Source organism: Chelonoidis abingdonii, chromosome 3 (assembly GCF_003597395.2).
Source record: "Chelonoidis abingdonii isolate Lonesome George chromosome 3, CheloAbing_2.0, whole genome shotgun sequence".
In the NCBI taxonomy this organism is placed as follows: domain Eukaryota; kingdom Metazoa; phylum Chordata; order Testudines; family Testudinidae; genus Chelonoidis; species Chelonoidis abingdonii.
This window is the reverse complement of record NC_133771.1, coordinates 822,682-844,662: the sequence shown is the minus strand read 5'-3', so window position 1 is coordinate 844,662 and position 21,981 is coordinate 822,682. Positions and strand designations below refer to the sequence as shown.

The 21,981-nt window shown below is 53.2% G+C and overlaps 1 protein-coding gene across 2 annotated transcripts in view; it reads left to right on the top strand.

Moving 5' to 3' along the window:
• Positions 1–838: 838 nt before the first annotated feature.
• SNX17 (sorting nexin 17) overlaps positions 839–21,981 on the top strand; it is a 42,586-nt gene continuing 21,443 nt past the window's right edge. The window contains exon 1 of one of the 2 annotated variants that reach the window (XM_032775213.2): positions 839–958. In XM_032775213.2, coding sequence (XP_032631104.1) covers positions 896–958 — 63 coding nt within the window. In that variant the 5' untranslated portion in view covers positions 839–895. Of the gene's footprint in view, positions 959–18,177; positions 18,223–21,981 lie in introns of those variants that run through there. The other variant, XM_075063528.1, reaches the window with a different exon arrangement.

Genomic DNA, 21,981 nt, shown 5'->3' with positions numbered 1-21,981 from the left:
GGGTGATTTCAGGGTGGCAGAGGAAGGTTGGGGGTGCAGCGGGACAGCTGAGGCGGGTGCATTGCAGGGGAGGGATTGCTAGGCAGGGAGGTGCGGGGGTGATTGCAGGGGTGGGCGCCAGGGGAGAAGGGTTGGCGGGGGTTTGCAGGGGGACAGTGAGGGCGCGTGCATGGCAGGGGAGGGAATGCTAGGGGACATGGGAGTCAGGGGTGGATTGCAGGGGTGCAGAGAAGGTTGGGGTGCCAGGGGGACAGTGAGGGGGTGCATGCAGGGGCGAGGGATGCTAGGGGACGTGGGAGTGCAGGGGGTGATTGCAGGGCCGTGCAGGAGGAAGGGTTTGGGGGGTGCAGGGGACAGTGAGGGCGTGCATCAGGGGGATGCTTAGGGGACAGTTGGGAGTGGCAGGAGGTGTTCAGGGGTGCAGAGGAAGGGTTGGGGGTTGCAGTGGGGACAGTGGGGGTTGCATGCAGGAGGGATGCTAGGGACACGGAGTGCAGGGGGTGGATTGCAGGGGTGAGAGAAGGGCGGGGGGAGTGCAGAGGGCACTCAGGAGGCGGGGGAGGCGAGGGAGGAGCCGCCAGCGCCTCCTCCGGCACGCTGCCGCACCGCCCGCGGAAGCAGGGAGCCGCCTGGGCCGTACCAATGGCCGATGGAGCGAGTGCGAGCCGGACCCGCCCCCGCCCCCCGCCCCCCGGGTTCCTGCCACTCCAAGCAGACGGGCGGAGTCCCCCCTGCGGGGCCGCTTAGTACGTCCCAGGCCGCGGCGGGGAGAGGCCCCGCCACGCGGCCCTTCGGGCCGTACCATCCGCCCATGTCCCCCCCGCTCCTGGCGTGGGCGCCGCAGGTTGTGGCCCGACATGGCGGGCGGGCGCAGGCGATAGCGGCGCGCGGCACGATGCACTTCTCCATCCAACGAGGGACCGAGAGCCGCGGCGGGAGGGCGCGGGCCGCCTACTGCGTGAGGGGGCGGGGCCGGGCTAGGCGGGGGGTCCCGGTCCGGGAGTCTGAGCGGGGCTCTGTCCCGGGTGGGGTGGAGGCGGCTCTGGGGCTGTGCTAGGGTCCGGTCCGGGTCTCCTGGGGAGTTCTGAGGCGGTTCTCCTGGGGGTCACTGTCCGCGTCCGGGCGGGGGGGCGGCTCAGCGGTTCCCTGGTCGGGCGGGGCTCTGTCCGGGGGTGTGGAGGCGGCTCGGGGGGGCTGTGCTTGGGGCGTCCTTCGCGTCCTGGTCCGGTCCGGCATTCGAGGGGGTCACTGTCCCGTTCCGGCGGGGGGCGTGCTCAGGGTCCCTGTCAGGCGGGGCTCTGTCCCGGGGGGTGGAGCGGCTCTGGGGGGCGTGCTAGGGGGTCCCGTCGGTCCGGGGATTCTGAGGGGTGGGTCGGTGTCCTGGGGGTCACTGTCCGGTCTGGGCGGGGGCCGTGCTCCAGGGTCCTGTCAGGGCGTGGCTCTGTCACCGGGGGGTGGGGAGGCGGCTCTGGGGGGGCTGTGCTAGGGTCCCGTCGGTCCGGGATTCTGAGGGGTGTCCTGGGGGGCACTGTCCGTCGGCGGGGGGGGGCCGTGCTCAGGCGTCCCTGTCAGGCGGGCTCTGTCCCGGGGGTGGAGGCGGTGGTGGCTGTGCTGGGGGGTCCTGGTCCTGGTCCGGTCCGGCGATTTCTTGAGGGGTCACTGTCCGGTCCGGGCGGAGGGGGAAACCGTGCTCAGCGGTCCCTGTCGGCGAGGCTCTGTCCCGGGGGGGGCGGCTCCTGGGGGGCTGTGCTAGGGGTCCGGTCGGTCGGGATTCTTGAGGGGGGTGTCCTGGGGGGGTCACTGTCCGGTCTGGGCGGGGGGAGAACGTGCTTCAGGGTCCCTGTCAGGGGCGGGCCTCTGTCCCGGGGGTGGAGGCGGCTCTGGGGGGCTGTGCATAGGGGTCCCGGTCCGGTCGGGATTCTGAGGGGGGTGTCCTGGGGGGTCACTGTGCCGGTCTGGCGGGGGGCCGTGCTCAGGGTCCCTAGTCAGGCGGGGCTCTGTCCGGTGGGTGTGGAGGCGGCTCGGGGGGGCTGTGCTGGGGGTCCTGGTCCGGTCCGGCGATTCTGAGGGGGGCGTGCTGGGGGGTGTCACCGTCCACTCCGGCCGGGGGGGCCGTGCTGGGGTCCCTGTCTGGGCAGGGGGGGCTCTGTGCCAGGGTGTGAAGGGGGCTGTGCTGCGGGACTACTGTCAGGCTGTGTGGGGCCGGCCCCGTGGCTGGGCGGCTGCCTGTTCAGTCCCAGCTTCCTAGCGTTACAGTGGGACCCTTGGTATCACCTCTGCCCTTCCATTGCCCACCGTCCTGCAAACGGCTGCGAGCGTGGGAGGGTCTGGATTGTGGGCTCCCCAAGCCCTGCAGCAGCAGGGTGACCCAGTGCCAGCTGCCTGCCCCAGTATCCCTTACGTGTCCTGAGTTAGAAGTTGTTGATACAACCCGTGGATGTTGGGGTGTGTGTGTCTGTGACATACCCACTATGAAACTCCTCCAGAGAGTCTGCACCAATGAACCGCCCCGCAAGCCCGCTGAACGCTGTTTAATATAGCTAGATGCAAACAAGGGACTCCAGGGAAGCAGTGACCCTGGAGAGGATTTGGGGTGGGGGTGGATGATCAGTTGCATGTGAGCTGCCTGTGCAGTGATGTGACCAAAAGCACTAACGTGATCCTTGGATACATAAACCAGAATCTCAAGAAGGAAGTGAGAGCTTATTTTACCTGTGTTTGGCACTGGTGCAACCGCTGCTGGAATCCTGTGTCCAGTTCTGATGCCCACAATTCAAGAGGGATGTTGGTGATAACTTGGAGAGGGGTTCAGAGAAGAGCCACAAGAATTAATAAAGGGTTAGAAGATATTCCTTATAGTGACAGACTCCAGGAGCGCAGTCTATTAACTTGACAAAGAGAAGGTGAAGGGGTGACGTGATCCCAGTCTAAGTACCTACGGGGGAAATAACAGTTAACACTGGGCTCTTCAGTCTAGCAGAGACGGTACAGCACGATCCAGTGGCTGGAAAAGCTGGGGCTAGACAAATTCAGACTAGAAGTGTTTAATGATGAGGGGAGTTACCCACCGAACAATTCATCAAGGGCCGTGGTGGGTTCTCCGGCACTAGCAATACTTCAATCCAGATTGGATACTTTTTGAAAAGAGCTGCTCTAGAAATTATTTTGGGGAAGTTCTCTCGCTTGTGCTATAGAGGAGGTCAGACTACAGTCGTGGACATGTTGGACTGGAAGGGACCATGATAGGTCATCTGGCCCCATCCCATGCACTGAGGCAGGACTAAATGTTGTCCAGACCAGTGATACTCAGACCTCAGTGGTTCAGGAGCCAAATTAGTGATCAGCATTCCCCAAAAGAGCCACAGGAGTGTGAATCCATCATTTCATTGACTATAATCCTATATAATCATATATTCATTAATGATCTGGAGGATGGCGCGGACTGCACTCTGAGCAAGTTTGCAGATGTCACTAAACTGGGAGGAGTGGTAGATACGCTGGAGGGTGGGGATAGGATACAGAGGGACCTAGACAAATTAGAGGATTGGGCCAAAAGAAACCTGATGAGGTTCAACAAGGACAAGTGGAGAGTCCTGCACTTAGGATGGAAGAATCCCATTCACTGTTACAGACTAGGGACCGAATGGCTAGGCAGCAGTTCTGCAGAAAAGGACCTAGGGGTTACAGTGGACGATAAGATGGATATGAGTCAGCAGTGTGCCCTTGTTGCCAAGGCTAATGGCATTTTAGGCTGTATAAGTAGGGGCGTTGCTCCGATATGTCTGTAAGTCTATAAGGTGCTACAGGACTCTTTGTTGCTTTTCACAGACCCAGACTAACACGGCTACCCCTCTGATACTTAATTGTTTTTGTGCTCTTCTCTGGACTTTCTCCAATTTGACCACATCTTTACTGAAATGTGGCACCCAGACCTGGACACCATGCAGCTGAGGCCTTGGCTGATCACAAAGGTCCCTTCTGGCCCTGGAGTCTAAGAATCTCGGAATGCCCCCCAGCTACGGCTGCAGTGGGCAAGGGACAAGGTGAGGAGAGAGATACTGTCCCGCTCTGACCCTCTCCAGAGTTACCCCTAGCCCTCGCTCTCACATGCTGGTAGTGGGCCTTGTGCCTGTTGCCAATGGCGTTAAGGGCCAGTGTGTTACTCTCCCTAAGGGACTGAACTGCACATACCCCAGTGCCCCTGCTGCAGCTCACCCGCCCTCCTTGATCTGCTCGGTCTGTGTCACAGGCTGGGACAGTGGGATTGTGTGTAAGATTTGGCAGGCAAAATCCCCTGCCTCTTTGTATGGTGAGAGAGAAACACAGGCCCAGCTCCCGAGCCTGCACTAGCGCTGCTGCTTCGGTGATCACTGCTGTGTTCCCAGGGCTCTTCCCTGCTGTAGCTACAGACTCCAGCCTGGCCTTTCCTCCTGTTGGCCCCTCTGGCTGGGTCTTCAGGGCTTTTATGCCTTGTTTCCTTTGCTCAAAACAAGCCAACAGTGCTGTTATCCTGGGCTCCTGGTGGGCTGGGAAGCTCTTCCCACCTTCTCTTCCTGTGTCTGTTAGCTCCTGGTGGTTTGGGCTGCTGGCCGAAGCATGCACTGGAGTCCTCCTCATGCCTTGCTGCAGGGCTCTAAGGGCTTTTGGGGGAATAAGACAGTTGGCTGCTTCTCCTACCTCTATAGATTGGAGTTTCCCCAGTGCCGCTGACGCCCACTAGGACACAGATGTTTGTGCACTTTGGCCACTCCTGTTAACTCCCTCTGGTGTGTCCTAGTCTGGTCTCCTGTTTGGTCGTTGTGTTCAGTATGTGGGTGCTGGGTGGTGGTGGTGGCTTGTGATATGCTGGAGGTCAGACTGGATGATCTGGTGCTCCCTGCAGGCCTTAAACTTCACGACCCTGCCCTAGAGGGTCTTCCTGGATGTGCACTGTGGTGTTGGTGCATCCAGCGAGCTGGAGCACTTGAAGCTTGAATCCCATCTAAATGGGGAAGTGTTGGCTTGACAGCCCTGGAGCCTGAGGCCTCTGTAGCCCCCGAGCTGTGGCAGTGCTGGGTGCAAAGTGTCGCTTCCACGTTGCTCTGGCCACCATGGTAACTGTGACATGGGCACCTGGCCTTGAGAGCTGGGCTGAGACCATCCTTGTCATCGTGTGGGCTCCCACACAATGTGTGTGGGCAGTGTCAGGTAGCACCTGGTGCTGCATCTGACTCCATCTCCCCTGGAAGCTATTAAAAACCACATATGCGAATCAGTTTCTATTTGCAGGGGTCCTAGGGGCTCCCGTGGGCACTCCCCCTACCAGCTCTGGGGAGCAGATTTCATAGATTCACAGGCCAAGACTGAAAAACTCAAATGAGGAGCTGTGGGGTCCCGGAGCTGGGTTCCTCAGCCTGGGCTTGGGAGCCTGGCTTCATGCCCTTGTTCTTGGGCAGGGCCCTTCTGATATCTAGTCTGACCTGCGTGGCTCAGGCCCCACCCAGTAATGTGTGGTCGAACAGGGGCTGATGGTTTCTCTAGTCTCAGACCCCAAGTGACAGGGAACCCTCCATTCGATGGTCGTTTACCTGCACTGTAAGTGCGTGCACCTTATTCCCACCTGAATTTTTCTAGCTTTAGCTTCCAGTCATTGGTGCACGTTCTGCCTTTGTGTGCCAGATTGAAGAGCTGTCTGCTTTCAGAACCATTCTCTGCACTGAGCTGCTAGTGGACGGTCAACAAATCACCCCTTAACCTCCTCTTTTCTCAGCTGAGGAGCCTGAGCTCCTTTTCTCTCTCACTGTAAGGTGGGTTTCCAGCCCTTGAGTCATTCCTGTTCTCTTCTCTCAACCCTCTTCAGTTTTTGAGCATCCTATACGAAGCATGAGAAGCCCAGAGCTGGGTACAATGCTGCAGTAATGGTCTTATGAATACAGTGTCAGGTAATACCAGCTGTGACGATGTGGTTCTGGCGGGACCCAACTGAGAGTGCCAAATCAGGACCAATTGCTCAAACAGGGCAGTCACAGCCCAAGGCTGGGGTTTTTCCACCTCTAAGGCAAACCAAACCAGCCAGACAAAAATGACTTCGGTTTCACCCCACTGGCTAACCGCAAGTCACACAAGCAATTTCCTTAGACACTCCAGTCTTCCAGTATCACCACCAGTCCCACACGTCCTGGGGATGAATGGTTGTGAAAACCAACACCCCAGTAAAAGAAAAAGGTTCTCTCGATCCCAAAGGACCAAGCCCCAGACCCAGGGCAATTCAATATGTTTATTAGAGAATATTTAAATAAGGATGATACACAGAGTTTGGCATGTCAGTCATTAGTCATCGGGCAACACCACAGAGTATGGGGGACGCTGGTGTTTGGTTATGGGTTAGCATATACTACAGCGTACAGTCTTAATGTCCCAATGCGGGGTGTACGGTGGGATCTTACCCACAAATCACGCTGTTGCGAATCCTTAGAATCTAAAATCTAAAGGTTCATTCATAAAAGGAAAAAGATAGAGATGAGAGCTAGAACTTGGTTAAACTGAATCAATTACATACAGTAATGGCAAAGTCCTTCGTTCAAGATTGTAGGCAGGATGAAGTAAACTGCAGGTTTAACTGAGTCTCTGAGAGAACATCCCCCACTGGGATGGGTCATTCAGTCCCTTGTGTAGAGCTTCAGCTTGTAGCACAGTCCTCAGAGGTAGAAGCAGTGATTGAAAGACAAAATGGAGATGAGGCATCAGCCTTATATAGACTTTTCCAGGTGTAAGAACACTCCTTTGTTCCTACTGTGGAAAGTTACAGCAAAATGGAGTTTGCAGTCACATGGGCCAGTTTCTGCATACCTTGCTGAGTCACAAGGCATATTTGCCTTCTGTCAATGGGTCAATTGTGTAGCTGATTGTCCTTAATGGGCCATCAAGCAGGCTAGGCAGAGTTAACACCAACTTGTCTGGGTGTCACCCAGAAGAACAGCACAAGTCTGAAATACAGACAGTATAGAGCCAATATTCATAACGTCAACTACAAAATGATACAGACATACAGACAGCATAATCATAACCAGCAACCCATAACCTGGTCTTAGACACCTGATATGACCCCCTTTATATAAGATCTGGTGCCACTACAGGACCTTGGTTGCAACCCATGTTCTATATGGTCCCAGTTTATATCAATAACATCACACCAGCACCTGGAAATTCTCCTCTCCTTGCATTTCCCTGCGTGACAGAAAGGTCCAAGTGCTATGTGAACAAAGTTCCTCGATACCCCAAACAGGCTGAGCTGTGAACAATAGTGTTTCCCGCAGAGAGCGGGGCACCTCAGCTGCATCCTTCCTGCTCGCTGCTCTCACTTCTTTGCATAATCTGTGAGGGTCAGGGTTGGGATCTGCCGTGTCCTGTTGAGAATCATGCCAAGCTTCTCTTTGGCCCTTTGGGCTTTTCTCTGGAGAGCCATGGGAAAGCAGGAGTGCTGTTGTCCTGGGGAGGCTGCGAGGAATCCTGCAATGGGAAGGACTGGCTTGGTTTGGCTGTTCTCGTGTCATTCCCTTTGGTGGGGGACAGCGCTGGCATGATGATGGCCAGTTGTCACTTGCACGCCTTTCCCCAGGTTGGGGCAGACTGGTTCACAGTAACAGTGGCAAGGTGGCAGGGTTAGTGGGGTTCGTGGCCTGTCCACGAGACCCCGATAAGTGGCAGGGATTCCTGACCCAGAGGTGGGGGGCTTCCTGCTTGTAGGAGGCGCTCTTAGAAAGGCGATCATCTTGGATTGAGCCCCGATTTGTGTGTCTCTTACCTGTGCACTTACCCAGTAGGGAGGCAGAAAGGTGCCGTGCTCGCCAGGAGTGGCATCTGGGCTGCTGATGCCCATCACAGGGCTGCATGCTTTCTTACGAAAGGTCAGTGCAGTGCGTTGGGGCAGCTCACCCGGCTGTCCTACTGACAGCATGCATGTTGTGAGGAGAGCCTGAGGAGCCTGGGGTGTTCGGCTGCTGCTGTCTGAAGGGAGGGAGTCCTGAGGTGACACTCAGAGAAGGGGGCACTGGAGGCTGCAGGATATTGGGCTAGTGTTTCAGACGTGCCGCACAACTGTGTGGTTACCTCCGCTGGGTGAGGGTGGAGACGTGTGTTCTCCTCACGCTGCCAGGGCAGTAACAGGCCTGCTGCATTGTGTGTCCTGTGGGGCAGGCCACAGGTACTGAGCTGGCCAAGAGTGATCCTATGTAGGGGCATCTTTGGGTCTCTGACCAGCCGGGAGTGGGGCTGTCCCCTGCCCAAGAGGGGCTCAGAGACTGCAGTGGCCAGGCTGCAAGCCCTGTCAGGAGCAAACCCTGGGGCTGGGATGCGACAGGCCTCAGCTTCTCCAACCCCTCAGGAAGGGTGGAGAGAGCCATTGGCATGTTTCACACCCAGCGGCTCTGCACATGGCTTAGGTGTGAGCCTTCTGCTCAGAGTGTGCAGAGCCATAGGCCGCAGCCCCACTGTGTTCCTGGCCTGGGGGCAGCGAGGGGCTGCCCTGGGGACTCTGCTGAGGCCTTGGCTGGGTTTAATTCTTTTTTGGTTGGACTCCACTGGGTTGTTCCTCGTTCGGGGAGGGGCTGAGTCCCTCCTCCGCAAACCTCTTCTCCCCCCTACCTCCCCCCCCTCCAGCTGCACTGTCTCAGCCCTGACTGTATCCAGGGAGGGCAGTGGCCCAAAGGGCCCTTAGAAAGAGCTCAGAGAGGGCACCAGAACTGCCCCACCTGTAGCTCCTAGCCTGGCCCGTATGGGCAAAGCCGCTGGCCCTGCTCAGGCTCTGCAGGCGCTGGGGATAAGGAGCTGGCTTTGCAGGGGACCAGTCCCTTCCCAGGCTCCTGCCACTCTGCAGAAGCTGACTTAAAGATGCAGTTGCTGTGTGTTGAGGAGCGGGGTGAGACAGTCCAGCCCTGCCTGGCCTCCAGGGGGTGGGGTGCTGGTGCCCAGGTGACTTGTGGGCCTGGCACCAGTGGCTTGTTTGTGGCCTGGAGGGAGGGATTTGTGCTGTCTGTCTCCGAGGGGGCTGGAGCGCACAGCCTGGCGCAGGAGTCAGCCAGCCCCCAGCTTCCTGTTTTGTTCAGCTGGAGCAGGAACGCCCTCCCAGCTTGGCTGCTCATTGGAGGAGCAGGGCCCTGAAGCATGAGCAGACTGTCTGAGGCAATGGATTTGGCAGCTTCCTGGGCGTCTGGTGCTGCTGTGTGCTCACTCAGGGCTGGTGGCCGAGGGTCTGGCTCTCAACACAGAGCCATCTCTGACCGCAGGCTGCCACTTGGCAAAGGCCCCTGGGCTGTGCGGGGGCGGGGTTGGGAGCTCCTGGCATGAAATCAGCACCTACTCTGCTGCTTTGGCCTCTTCCTTGCCTTTCCTGCTGTTTGTGGGGCTGTGTCCCTGGAGCAGCGTGACCGTCCCCATCCCCCACGACGGCTCAGCCTCCGGCTGCGCAGGATTGAAGGGGTCCCCAGCTCAGTAGGGGTCACTCAGTGGCGCAACCCGACCCAAATGTGACTAGGAGTGTTGGGTTGGGGGGGGTCATCCCCTGCCTGTGGGGTCGGCACAACTGGGGCTGCATGCCCTGCTCCCGCCAGCCATTGCCACCTGCCTCCGCTGTGTGTGCTGTGGGTTGAGTGTGCCAGGGTGGAGCTCCAGGGGTGGGTGTTTGTGTGACTGTGGCCAGTCCCTGCTAGCACAGGCAGCCCCCTCACATCATCCTGCTCATAAACTTGCCAAGAGTCGTCTCCAAACTAGTGGCGAAGCAAGCTAACTGGGTCCCAGAGCCTCACTCCTCAGCGCTAGCCTGTGTCCTGGTGGCTGGTTTATCTCTGTTTGCTCTTGGGCCAGCACTGACCTTTAGCTTCAGCAGCTCGTCTCCCTCCCTGGTGTGTACTGCCCAGCTGGCTATGGAGAGAACAGTCCGATCCCTGCTCAGCCTGTCTTTGGCTAGGCTAAGCCAGGCCAGTATCCTCTTGCCCAATCATCCTAGGAGCTCTTTTTTGCACTGGTCCTGTTTGAGCAGTGGGCGCTCTCACTAGGCTTCATGCTGCAGGGCACCAGCTGCGCAAGCAGCAGTGCATCCTGGATGGGGGCTGCTCGGGGAGAGGGGCAGGGAGCCCCGGGCACCTCCGGCAGTTTTGTGGGCTGTGCCAGGGGCTGGAGTTGGGAAGCTGATGTGGGGGGTGGCCGGGGTGCTGAATGCCAGCCCTGCTGGTTCCTGTGGCTTGTGCCAGTGGGCAGTGGGCTGCCTGTGTGGGTGGGAGGGAGTAGAGCTCATGAGCCCTCTGTGGCTGTCCACTGGAAAGCTGTGTCCACGTGCAGGAGGAAGGCGTGTTCTTACCATGGGTTTGCAAGCCCAAGGTGAAATACCAGTGAAGACGGGGCAGCCGGCTGTTTTCACACGCGTCCACAGGGGAGCGCTGGCTGTCGTAAAACACTCTGTTCCTAGTGCAGAAAGGGTCTCGCCTACCTGGGGACAGAGGCTTCCTCTCTCCAACTGATTGTTGCCTAGTGTTGTTGTTACCTGCCAGGACTAGAGCTGAGTCTGGTTCCATGAGATCTGACTTCAGAGCAGCGCTGTTCTCCTCAGAATCTCATCTGCTTGTGCCTTGGGCAGAGCACGAAACTGGCAGAGATCCCCAAAGGTCTGTCTAAAATCAGCCTGAACCCTGGAGGTCGGTGGGTGGGCAGGCAGGGGCTGTCAGTGGCACACAAATGCTCCCCATCTTGTTAGACTGGAGATTAAAAGCAGCAGTCGCAAGATGTGGGGCTCTTGAGTCCCCACTAGACCCCAATGCAAGTTATGTCCTGCCCCTGTTTGTACCACACAAGGGGTTTTCCAAACAAACAAGGGTCTGTTTCTCTGCCCCTCCCTGGAGAGAGAGGGGAATTGGAGGAATACCAAAGGCAGTGGTGAACTCTCTCTGGCAGTCTTTTGGTTTTGCCCTTTTTGGGCTTGGCTTCTCAGCTGGTAGAGTGTCTTTAATTGGGGTCTACCTTCAGCCCCTCCTCTTGGGGGCACCCTACCTTACAGCTGGTCCATTTAATTCAGGGGTGGTGAGGCCTGCGACTGTGTCGCTCTTGGCTGATCCTCCCTATGGTCAGCAGTCTCTGTGTACAGCTGTCTTCTTCCTTTTCACACTTTCCCCTCTTGTCCAGGTTAGCGCTGAATGAGCCCAGAGAGCCTGCTAGCCTCCGTAGGACCGGCTCAGCATAATGGGTACCCCAAAGGAGAAAAGACAATGAGAGGACCAGAAGAATGCCACCATGGCTTAACGGCCGAGTATCGCCATTAGAGGCAAAAAGGCATCCTTTCAACTCTAGAAGTCAGAGTGAGGCTAACAGGAAGGGAAGCAGACTCTGGCAGGTTAAGTATAAGAGTGTAATAAGGCAGGCCCAGAAAGAATTTGAGAAGCAACATCCCAAAACAACCAGTGAGGATTGTTTAAAGTGCATCAGACGCAGGAAGCCTGCCAAACAGGCAGTGTCAATGGAATGTTTTAGTACAAATTGATAAATTAAATAGTACCAAGTCTCCAGGAGCAGATGGTATCACCCAAGGGTTCTGAGGGAACTCAAATGTGAAATTGCAGAACTCTTATCTGTGGTATAAAATCTGTCACTTAAATCAGCTGCTGGACCACATGACTGGAGGGTAGCTGATGTGACACTGATTTTCTAAAAAGGGTTCCAGAGGTGATCCTAGCACTTCCAGGCTGGTGAGGCTACATGGCACATTGCTTGGAACTGTAGTAAAGAAAAGAATTATCGGACACAGAGATGAACATGGTTTGTTGGGGAAGAGTCAGCAGGGCTTTTGTAAAGGGAAATCCTGGCTCACCCGTCTGTCAGATTTCTCTGAGGGGGTGAACAAGCATGTAGAGAGAGGTTTTCCAGTGGCTAGAGCGTACTTGGATTTTCAGAAAGCCTTTGATGTGATCCCTCACCAAAGGCTCTTAAGTAAACTGAGCAGTGATGGGATATCAGGGGACGTCCTCTTACGGATTAGTAACTGGTTAAAAGAGGTTAAAGACGGGAAACAAAGACTATGGATAAGTGGTCAGTTTTCACAATGGAGTAACAGTGAGCAATGCATTCCCCTGTGTATCTGTACTGGGATCAGTGCTGTTCAACATATTCTTTAATGATCTGGATAAAAGAGCGAGCAGTGAAGTGGCAGAGTTTGCAGATGATAAGAGATCTTGGAGTCAAGGTGGGTAGTTCTCTGAAAACTTCAGCTCAATGCACAGGAGCAGTATAAAAGGCCAACAATGTTAGGAAGTGATAGAAAATAAGACTGAAAATATCCAAGTGCCACTATATAAATGTGTGGTACTCCCACACCTTGAATACTGTCCAGTTCCAGTCACCCCATCTTAAAAACAATATAGTAAGAACTGGAAAAGGTTCGGAGAAGGGCAACAGAGAGATCCATATGTGGAGAGGGCAGTTCAGCTTAGAAAAGAGATGACTAAAGGGGGATATGATAGAGGTCTAGAAAATCATGCTTGATGTGGAGAAAGTGAACAGAGAAATGTTATTTACCCTTTCCCGCAATACAAAACCAGGGGTCACCTGATGAAATTAATAGAACCAATCATAGAATATCAGGGTTGGAGGGGACCTCAGGAGGTCATCTAGTCCAACCCCTTGCTCAAAGCAGGACCAATCTGCAGATTTTTACCCCAGTTCCCCAAATGGCCCCCTCAAGGATTGAACTCACAACCCTGGGTTTAGCAGGCCAATGCTCAAACCATTGAGCTATCCCTCTACCCCACAGAACTTGTTTGCATGGGTTCTTGTGATGGTCAAAAGTATAAGTGGGTTCTCTCAAAAATTGCACTGTTTTGTACGCTCCCCCTGAAGTTCTGATACAGGCCACTGTTGGAGGCTGGACGCTGGGCTAGATGGACCAGGATCTGACCCTGGTTGGCAGCTGTTATGTTCTCAAGCAGAGAGTGGAGGGGCATCCCATGGTTTCGACCCCGATAGGCCTGCAGATGCGTGACTGCTGCTCTGTGCTGGCCAGAGCGTGATATGTTGTTGTCCCGCGGTCTGGAGTGACTCATAGCTGGGAAAGTCGACCTCAGGGCAGGTACCCCAAGTGGATGGTGTGAGCGGTGATTGGATTTCAGCAACAGCCTGTCTCCCACCTAGACAAACAGAACATTGTGATAATGCACTGGAACCAAAAATCAAACCACATCAGATTTCACCCAATCCCAAGAGACCAGTCACTTATCCCAGATCAACTGGCACTCTGGATCTTCCACCAAAGGCCACACTGGCAGCCAATTCTGTAGTAAACTTACTAAAGGTTTATTAGCTAAGAGAAACGAGTGAGAGTTACTGAGAGGTTAAAGCAGGTACAGTATGTGCACAGGCGAGTCACAGTCTGTAACCCCAAATGGTGACAGTGATGTAACAAATGGCCAGTTTCACAAAAGTATTTCGGAGCTGGGTATCTCTGCTTTGCGTCTGGTGCACTTCCCTGTAAGAATCCAAATAGTCCAGAGACGAGGGATCTTCCTTTGCATCCATTCTTGTATCATCTTCCGGCAGAAGAGAAGCTGACTGGTTCTCCACCCAGCGGGGCTTTTCCTTCCATGAGGATGAGCAAGGAGCAATGCACTTTGAGTCTCTGACCTCTGCTCATCACAGGTCATGGCCATTTGCTTTGGAATTAGCACCTTTTCTGAGAGTCCTTCGGTAGCATTGCCCAAGGCTGTTGAGTTGTTTAGTTCTGTGGGTATGTGCAGTGTAAATGGTTGTGTCCCAGAGTCGCAGGTTGCTAGTACATTAGAACAGGATACAGATAGGTAAAAACAATGCATGTAACATCCCGTTAGTTTTATGAAGTTTAAACACCAAATACGCTCTTCCCCAGTTATCACTTGGCTTTACCCTAGTGTACTGGGGCAATTCACTGTGCATGAGCTGCTCTGCCAGCATCACATTACCACAAACGGGAGGTCACATATATTGAGCCGGGGCCCCTCGGGAGGAGGCTCTGCCCACGCTGGTGTGGGCTGGGCAGAGGCAGGAGGCTGTTGCGGTGGCCCAGGCTGTTACCAGCCAGGCCTGTAGGAGCAGGGCACTGCGGAGCAGCAGAGCCGCGGCAGCACAGGTGCTGAGCTGGAGGGGGTAGCAGTGCCTCCCAGTGTGTGTGGTTCCCGTGGTATGTGGCTCTAGTGCCTGGTTCGCTAGCAGGAGGGGACATGCTAGGCCTGGTTTGGGTGCCCCAGCGTAGCCGGGGGCAGCTGCTGGGTCGTGGGACTGAGCTTGGCTTGCCTCCTAGAGACCCCTGAGTGGGTCATCTGAGCTGGACATTGAATTTCAGAGCCTAAGGACTGCCATCAGCCTCAATGAACTGGCATGATCTAGTCTGCCAGCAGAGAAAAGAAAGTTACAGCAGAGTCCGTTCTGGTCAGCACAGAGCCCGGTCCCTCTGACCTCTCTCTGTCCCAGTTTGTGGGCCCCGACTTCTCCAGCAGCCAGCCTTTAACCACCTCCTGGCACCTCCCCAGACATGGCGTGGCTTCTTGCCGAGAGGGGGCCTTCCATGGGCTCTGGTTCCTAGGTATCAAAGTCAGAGAATCGTAGGACAGGAAGGGTCCTTGAGAGGTCACCTACTCCAGTCTCCTGTACTCGGGGCAGGACTAAGTGTTATCTAGACCATCCCTGAGAGGGGTTTGTCCAACCTGCTCTGAAAAATCCCCATGACAGAGTCCATAATCTTCCCAGGCAATTTATCCTAGGGATCGGATTTGTTATTATCTTTTCGAAAATTCCATTGGTATGGGGCCAAGCCCCTGACACTTGGGAGCCATCCAGCCCTGATATCTCCTGGCCTCCGCAGCAAGCAAACAACCATTCCTACTCCCTAGGTAATGCTGGAACATGCAGGGGAAACTGAGGCACATCAGATTAAAAACTATATTCCAGAAATTCCCACTTTGTCATAGAGGTGGAGCACTGGCCTGGGCATCTGCAGAGCCACTGGGGCCTGTCGGCCACCCTGGCCCGGCCGCGAAGCTAGCCACCCTGCCCCCACAAGCTGGCCCTGCCACAGGGTTGTGTATACACACTCTCTGTCTCCTTGGCCCGTTTGCCACCAGGCTGCAGTGTGACTTTGCTCCCACATGCCAGCAGCCAGTGAGCACAATCCCTGCTTGCCCTTGTGCTGGGGGCAGAAAGGTGCCTCTCTCGTGTGTATCTGTGTTGGTGCATCTCCCGGTTGAGAGTGGCCCAGAGGTCCCCATACCACTGCAGAGCTGCTCTGTGGGGAGGGCAAGGAGGCTGCCTGCCATGAGGCCCCTTTCCCTTGGGGCTGGCAGTGAGTCCCGTGGTGCACGGCTCTATGCAGCTAGGCTGCGAGCCCTGCTCGGAATTGCCTCCCCTCCTGCAAAGTTTCTGCCTCTTTGGCAGGGCTCCCCGTGGATTTGGTGACTGGGGCTGTGGCTCAGGTTAGAAGGAATGAGGCCTTGGGGTCACAGTGCCCAGCACCTCTGTAGCCAATCCCAACCTACACTATTCACTGTCCCCCCTCCCTGCTCTTAGTTCTGGAACTCCGTCTGGCTGGGCTGTGATCCGAGCCAGTCTCTGGAGCGCTGCCTCCCTGCGGCTCCCCCAGCTCCTGATTGGTATTCCAGGCAGGGCAGCATCCGCATCAGCTGCGTGGCACAGCTCCTCGCTGCCTCAGAGGCACTGTCCTCTGGGCAGGGACCCCCAGGGAGGGCGAGTCGCCCCACAGCAGGCATGGCAGGTCCCAGCATCTGGAGGGTATAGCAGGGACCTAGCAGGCCTGACGATGGAGTGAGCAGACCCTCTCACCTCCTCGGCCCTGTTGACTGCAGTCCCCACTATCCTAGCTCTGCCAGGGAGGGGAGGGCAGTCTCCCTGTATGCTTCTGGCCTGTGGCAGGCCAAGTGCACTGCCCCTGCTAGCTTGGGAAGGGGTTTGGAGCTCCAAGGCCTGCTGTTGGGTGAGGCGAGGACCCCTCGAGCTATTCTGCCTCCCTGTGACTTGGGGCTCTGAGCCAGGGAACGGAGCGGACCCTGGTATGTGCTTGCAGGCTGTGGCAATGCAGGTGAGTGGGCGGTGGGGGAACCCCGTGGCTATTGATCATGCCCCCCCAGTGGGGTTTGGGTTTTTAATAGGGACCATCAGACCATAGTCTGACCTGCTGGGCGTCACAGGCTATGGCATTTCCTACATCTCAGTAACTTGGGTTTGTCTAAACATCTTCCAGACAGGCAGCCAGTGTGAATCTAACGATCAAAACACGGAGACTCCACTGCTGCCCTTGGCGGCTCCTTACCAGCACTGGTGCCTTGTTGGGATGTCTGGCCATGGCTCCTTACTCTGCCCTTCTCTGCTAGGCTGACAGGCCCTTTAGCACCTGGCATTCTCCCCAGGAAGGCCCTTAGATGCTGTAATCAGGCATCTTTCTGATTGCCTGTCTGAGCTAGCTTAGCTAATAAGGTGTAAATGTTTCATTACCCACTGGAACAGCTGACCAAGAAGCGGTGGCGTCTCCAGCACTGACCATTTTTCAATCCCACTTGGCTGTGTTTCTAAAGGATCTGTGCTAGGATTTATTGTAGGGCAGTCTGTGGCCTGTGTGATACAGGTGGTCAGACTGGGTGATCACAGGATCCCATCTGGCCCTGCAATCCAGGAATCTCTGTGGCCCAGACACCCTCTCTCAAAGTCCCCTGTGGAGGCAGCTGGTGCACGGCACTGGTGCACGGCACTCCACTCTCTTACAGGGACACCTTGTGGCATACAGCCTCTCCGCTTGCCCTGCTGCAACATTGACACACACCCTTGCACTCTTGAGGAATTTCTTTGACACACCTCAATGTATTAACACCAACGTTTAGTGTGCCAGAGAGAGGAACAGAGGACTGGAAAGGACCTTGAATCACTGAGCGCAGAGCATAGGACATAAAAATGAACCAATGGTCCCGCTAGCCCAGTGTCCTGTCTTCAATTGGGCCAGTGCCAGGTGACTCAGAGGGAGTAAACAGAATTTGGCAATTTATCACGTGATCCAACCCCTGTTGTCCAGTCCCAGCTTCTGGCAGTCAGAGGTTAGGGGGCACCCGAAGGATGGGGTTATATCCTGACCATCTTGGCTAATAACCGTTGATGGACCCATCCTCCGTAAACTTCCCTTTTTTTGAATCTTATATTTTTGGTCTTCATAAAATCCCCTGGCAATGAGTTCCACAGGTTGACGGTGCTCTGGTTGCCCCCTCTTAAGTATCTGTCACGGGCCACTGTCAGAAGAGAGGACAACTGGGCTAGGTGGACTTTCGGTCTGAGCCATTCTTATGTTGTGTGAAGAAATACTTCCTTATGTTTCTTTTAAACATGCTCCCTACTGATTTAATAGGATGACCCCTGGTTCAGGTGTTTAGTGAATGGGTAAATTACACTTCCTCATTCACTTTCTTCACATCACTCATGATTTTATAGATCTCTATCATATCCCCCCCTTAGCTGTGTCTTTTCCAAGCTGAACACTCCCTGTCTTTTTAATCTCTCCTCATATGGGAAGTTCTTCCATCCCTCTAAATATTTTTGTTGCCCTTCTCTGTATGTTTTCCAGTTCTAGTATATCGTTTTTGAGCTGGGCTACCAGATCTGCATACAGTATTCAAGGTGTGGGCATCCCATGGATGTATATAGTGGTATTATGTTATTTACTGTCGTCTTATATATCCATTTCCTAACATTCTGCATGTTGAGCGGATGTTTTCAGAGAACTATCCACAATGACTCCAAGATCTCTTTCCGGAGTGGTAACAGCTAATTCAGACGCCATCATTTTGTATAGCTGAGATTGTTTTCCAATGTGCATTACTTCGCATTTATCAACACTGAATTTCATCTCCCATTTTATTGCCCAGTCACCCAGTTTTGTGAGGTCCCTTTGAAACTCTTCGCAGTCTGCCTGGGACTTAACTATCTGGAGTAATTTTGTATCTTGTGCAAATTTTGCCACCTCACTGTTCACCCCTTTTTCCATATCATTTATGAATATGTTGAACAGCCCTGGTCCCAGTACAGAGCTATGAAAGAGATCCTGCTATTTACCTCTCTACATTGTGAAAACTGACCATTTATTCCTACCCTTTGTTTCCTGTTTTTTAACCAATTACTGATCCATGAGACAACCTTCCCTCTTATCCCATGACAGCTTACTTTGCTCAAGAGTCTTCGGTGAGGGACCTTGTCAAAGGCTTTCTGAAAGTCCAAGTACACTATATCCTTTGGATCCCCCCCTTTTCCACATGCTTGTTGACCCTCTCAAAGAATTCTAATAGATTGATGAGGCACAATTTCCCTTTACAAAAGCTGTATTGAATCTTCTCCATCATATTATGTTCATCTGTGTCTGACAATTCTGTTATTTACTGTGTTTCATCCAATTTGCCTGGTACTGAAGTTAGGCTTACTGGTCTGTAATTGTCAGGATCACTTCTGGAGCCTTTTTTAAAAACAGCATCACATTAACTAACCTCCAGTCATCTGATATGCAGGTTGATTTAGGCGATACCATGCTTATTTTTTCTTCGGTTTCATATTTAAGTTCCTTCAGAACTTTTGGGTGGATGCTCTCTGGTCCTAGTGACTTAATACTTTTTAATTTATCAATTTTTTTCCAAACCCATCTCTATCAAGCTGTCAATCTGGGACAGTTCCTCTGATTTGTCACCTAAAAAGAATGGTTAAAGTATGGGAATCTCCACCATGTTTTCCGCAGTGAAGACTGATGCAAAGAATTTATTCTCCACAATGGCCTTGTCTCCCTTGAGTGCTTCTTTAGGCACTTTGAACATCCTGTGGCCCCACTGATTATCTAGCAGGGTTGCTGCTGCTGATGTACTTCAAAAAAAAAATGCTGTTAGTTTTTATCTTTTGGTAGTTACTCTTCAAATTCTTTTTTGGCGTGCCTGATTATACTTCACTTGCCAGAGTTTATCCTTTCTATGTTCCTCAGCAGGATTTGATTTCCAATTTTTAAAAGATGTCTTTTTGTCTCTAACCCCCTGCTTGGTCATGATGGCATGTGTTTGGTCATCTCATTTTTCTTTTCTTTTTCTTTTTTTTTTAAATGTGGGGTAACATTTAGTTTGAGCCGGTATTTCGGTGTTTCTAAAAAGTTTCTGTGCAGCTTGCAGGCATTTCACTTGTGTGGCTGTTCCTTTTAATTTCCATTTAACTAGTTTCCTCAGTTTTGTGTAGTTCTCTTCTTGAAGTGAAATGCTGCTGTGGTGGGCATCTTGGGAATTTTTCCCTCACAAGAATATTAAATTTAATTATATTTTGGTCTCTATTACTAAGCAGATCAACACTCTTATTCACCTCTTGTATCAGATCCTGTGCTTCACTTAGGACTAAATCAAGAATTGACTCTCCCTCATGGTTCCAGGACTGGCTGCTTCAAGAAGCAGTCATTAATGGTGTCTAGAAATGTTATCTCTGTGTCCTGTCCTGAAGTGACCTGTTCCCAGTCAATATGACTGTTTCCCAGTTGAAATCCCCCGTTGTTACTGGGTTTTCTGTTTTTGTACCCTCTCTAATCCCATTTCAGCATTTCACTGTCCTGGTGAGATGGGCGGTAGCATATTCCTACTGCTATACTGTGATTATTCCAGTAGGGAATTTCTATCCATAGAGAGTCAGTGGCACTGTTTGATTGGTTTAAGATTTTTGCTATATTTGACTCTTTTCATTCAATATAATGTCACTCCCCCACCAGCGTGACCTACTCTGACATTCCTGTATATTTTGTACCCTGGTATCACCACGTCCATTAATGATCATCGTTCCACTGAGCTTTTGTGGTTGCCTGTTACATCAATATCCTTATTTAATACCAGGCCCTCAGGTTCACCCATCTCTGTATTTCTGCTTTGTGCATTTATAAACAAGCACTTATCCAATTTGTCACTATTTAGTTGTCTGCCTTGTTGTGATGTCATTGAAGGGGACACTTTTGTTTGTTTCTTTTCGGTTCCTACTTGCACTTTATCGACATCTGTCCTCTCCCCTTTACTAGGATAGAGAGAGTCTCTGTTAATAGCTCGCTCCTGGGGGTATTCTGTGCCAAAACAGTCCAAATTCTGTGCACAATATTTTAAAATTCTGCAAATGGTATTTGTCAAAATAACACAATATAATCACACCAGTTTCAATTATTTTGGTACTTTATTTCAAAATACCTGTCAGCAAGTATGTCCGTAACAATCCAGACACACACACACATTCCCCCAGGAGTAGAGAGTTAAAGAAACCCCTATGACAACCCAGTTCTTGTTTCTCTCCCCCTACTCCCTCCAAGCCCAGACATCTGCAATCCCTCCCTCTCCAGATCCTAGCTGTGGGCGCCCCTCAGCCCAGATACCTGTACTCTTCCCCCCCACCCCAAGCCCAGCCGCAGCCCCCCTCCAGCCCAGATACACCTCAACCCCCCCTCCAGCCCAGACACCCCACACACACACGCACCCCCAAGCCCAGGGATCCAGAGGGAGAAGCAGCCTAATGCTGGGTCCCAGGCTTGTGCTGAGTTTCCTGTGTGCCACATGCAGCTGCCAGGAACCCTCCAGCTCCCTCCCCACTGCAGTGTCTCTGTGAGCTGGACTCTGCCGTGTGCAGCAGCACCTAATGGTGGCCAGCAGCACTGCAGCCTATTTCTGTGGGAGGAAGGAAATTCTGCACGTACAACAGTAATTTCTGCAAAATTCTGCATTGCGCAGTGGCGCAGAATTCCCCCAGGAATAATAAATCCTTTGCTATGGGATGTCTCCGGCCGTACCAAGTGCTCCTCCGCGCCTGTCAGGTCTCCCCCAGCCCTTAGTTTAGAAACTCCTCTACAACCTTTTTAATTTGACATGCCAGCAATCTGGTTCCAGTTTGATTTAGGTTGAGCCCACCCTTCCTATATAGGCTCCCTCTTTCCCACAAGTTTCCCCAGTTCCTAGTAAATCTAAACCCCTCTTCCCTACCCCATTTTCTCATCCACACATTGAGACCCTGCAGTTCTGCCTGTCTAACTGGCCTTGCGCATGGAACTGGAAGCATTTCAGAGAATGGCTCCCATGAAGGTCCCAGACTTCAATCTCTTCCTTAGCAGCCTACGTTTGGCCTCCAGGACTCTTTTCCTACCTTTTCCTATATCAAGAGTACCTATGTGTACTGGCTCCTCCCCAGCACTACACAGAAGTCTGTCTAGATGTCTTGAGAGATCTGCAACCTTTGCACCAGGCAGGCGAGTCACCGTGTGCAGACCCAGTTATCTGTATTTCTAATGATTGAATCCCCCATTACTAACACCTGTCTCTTCCTAATAATGGGAGTTCTGTGCCCCGGAGAAGTTTCCTCAGTGCAAGAGGATACCACAATATCATCTGGAATTAGAGTCCCAACTATGGGCTGTAGCCCACGAAAGCTTATGCTGAAATAAATTTGTTAGTCTTTAAGGTGCCACAAGGACTCCTGTTCTTTTTGTGGATACAGACTAACACGACTGCTACTCTGAAAACTATGGAATTGTTTCCCACTGCTCCAGTTGGATGGTCTCCTTCCCTGAGACTTTCATCCTCCTCGACAGCACAGAGGCTGTCAGACCAGGGGTGGGACCGTTCTACTGTGTCCTTGAAAATCTCCTTGGGGTGCTTCTCTGTCTGCCTTAGCTCCTCTGGTTCAGCCACTCTGCTCCCCAAAGCCTGCACTCTGTCTCTGAGGGCCAGGAGCTGCTTGCACTGAATGCACACATACGCCACTGGCCCACAAGGCTGCATGATGCATTCAGTGCAATAAAGGACAGTCCCCACTCTGCTGCTGGACTCCTGCTGGGGATTGGTTTGTTTTCTGTGTTTTTTCCCTTGAGGTGGGGGCTACTGGCCTGAGTTTGGAGAATGATTATTCCGTATATCTGGCTCTCATGCGCCTTCTCTAAAACTCCCATGTTTGCTG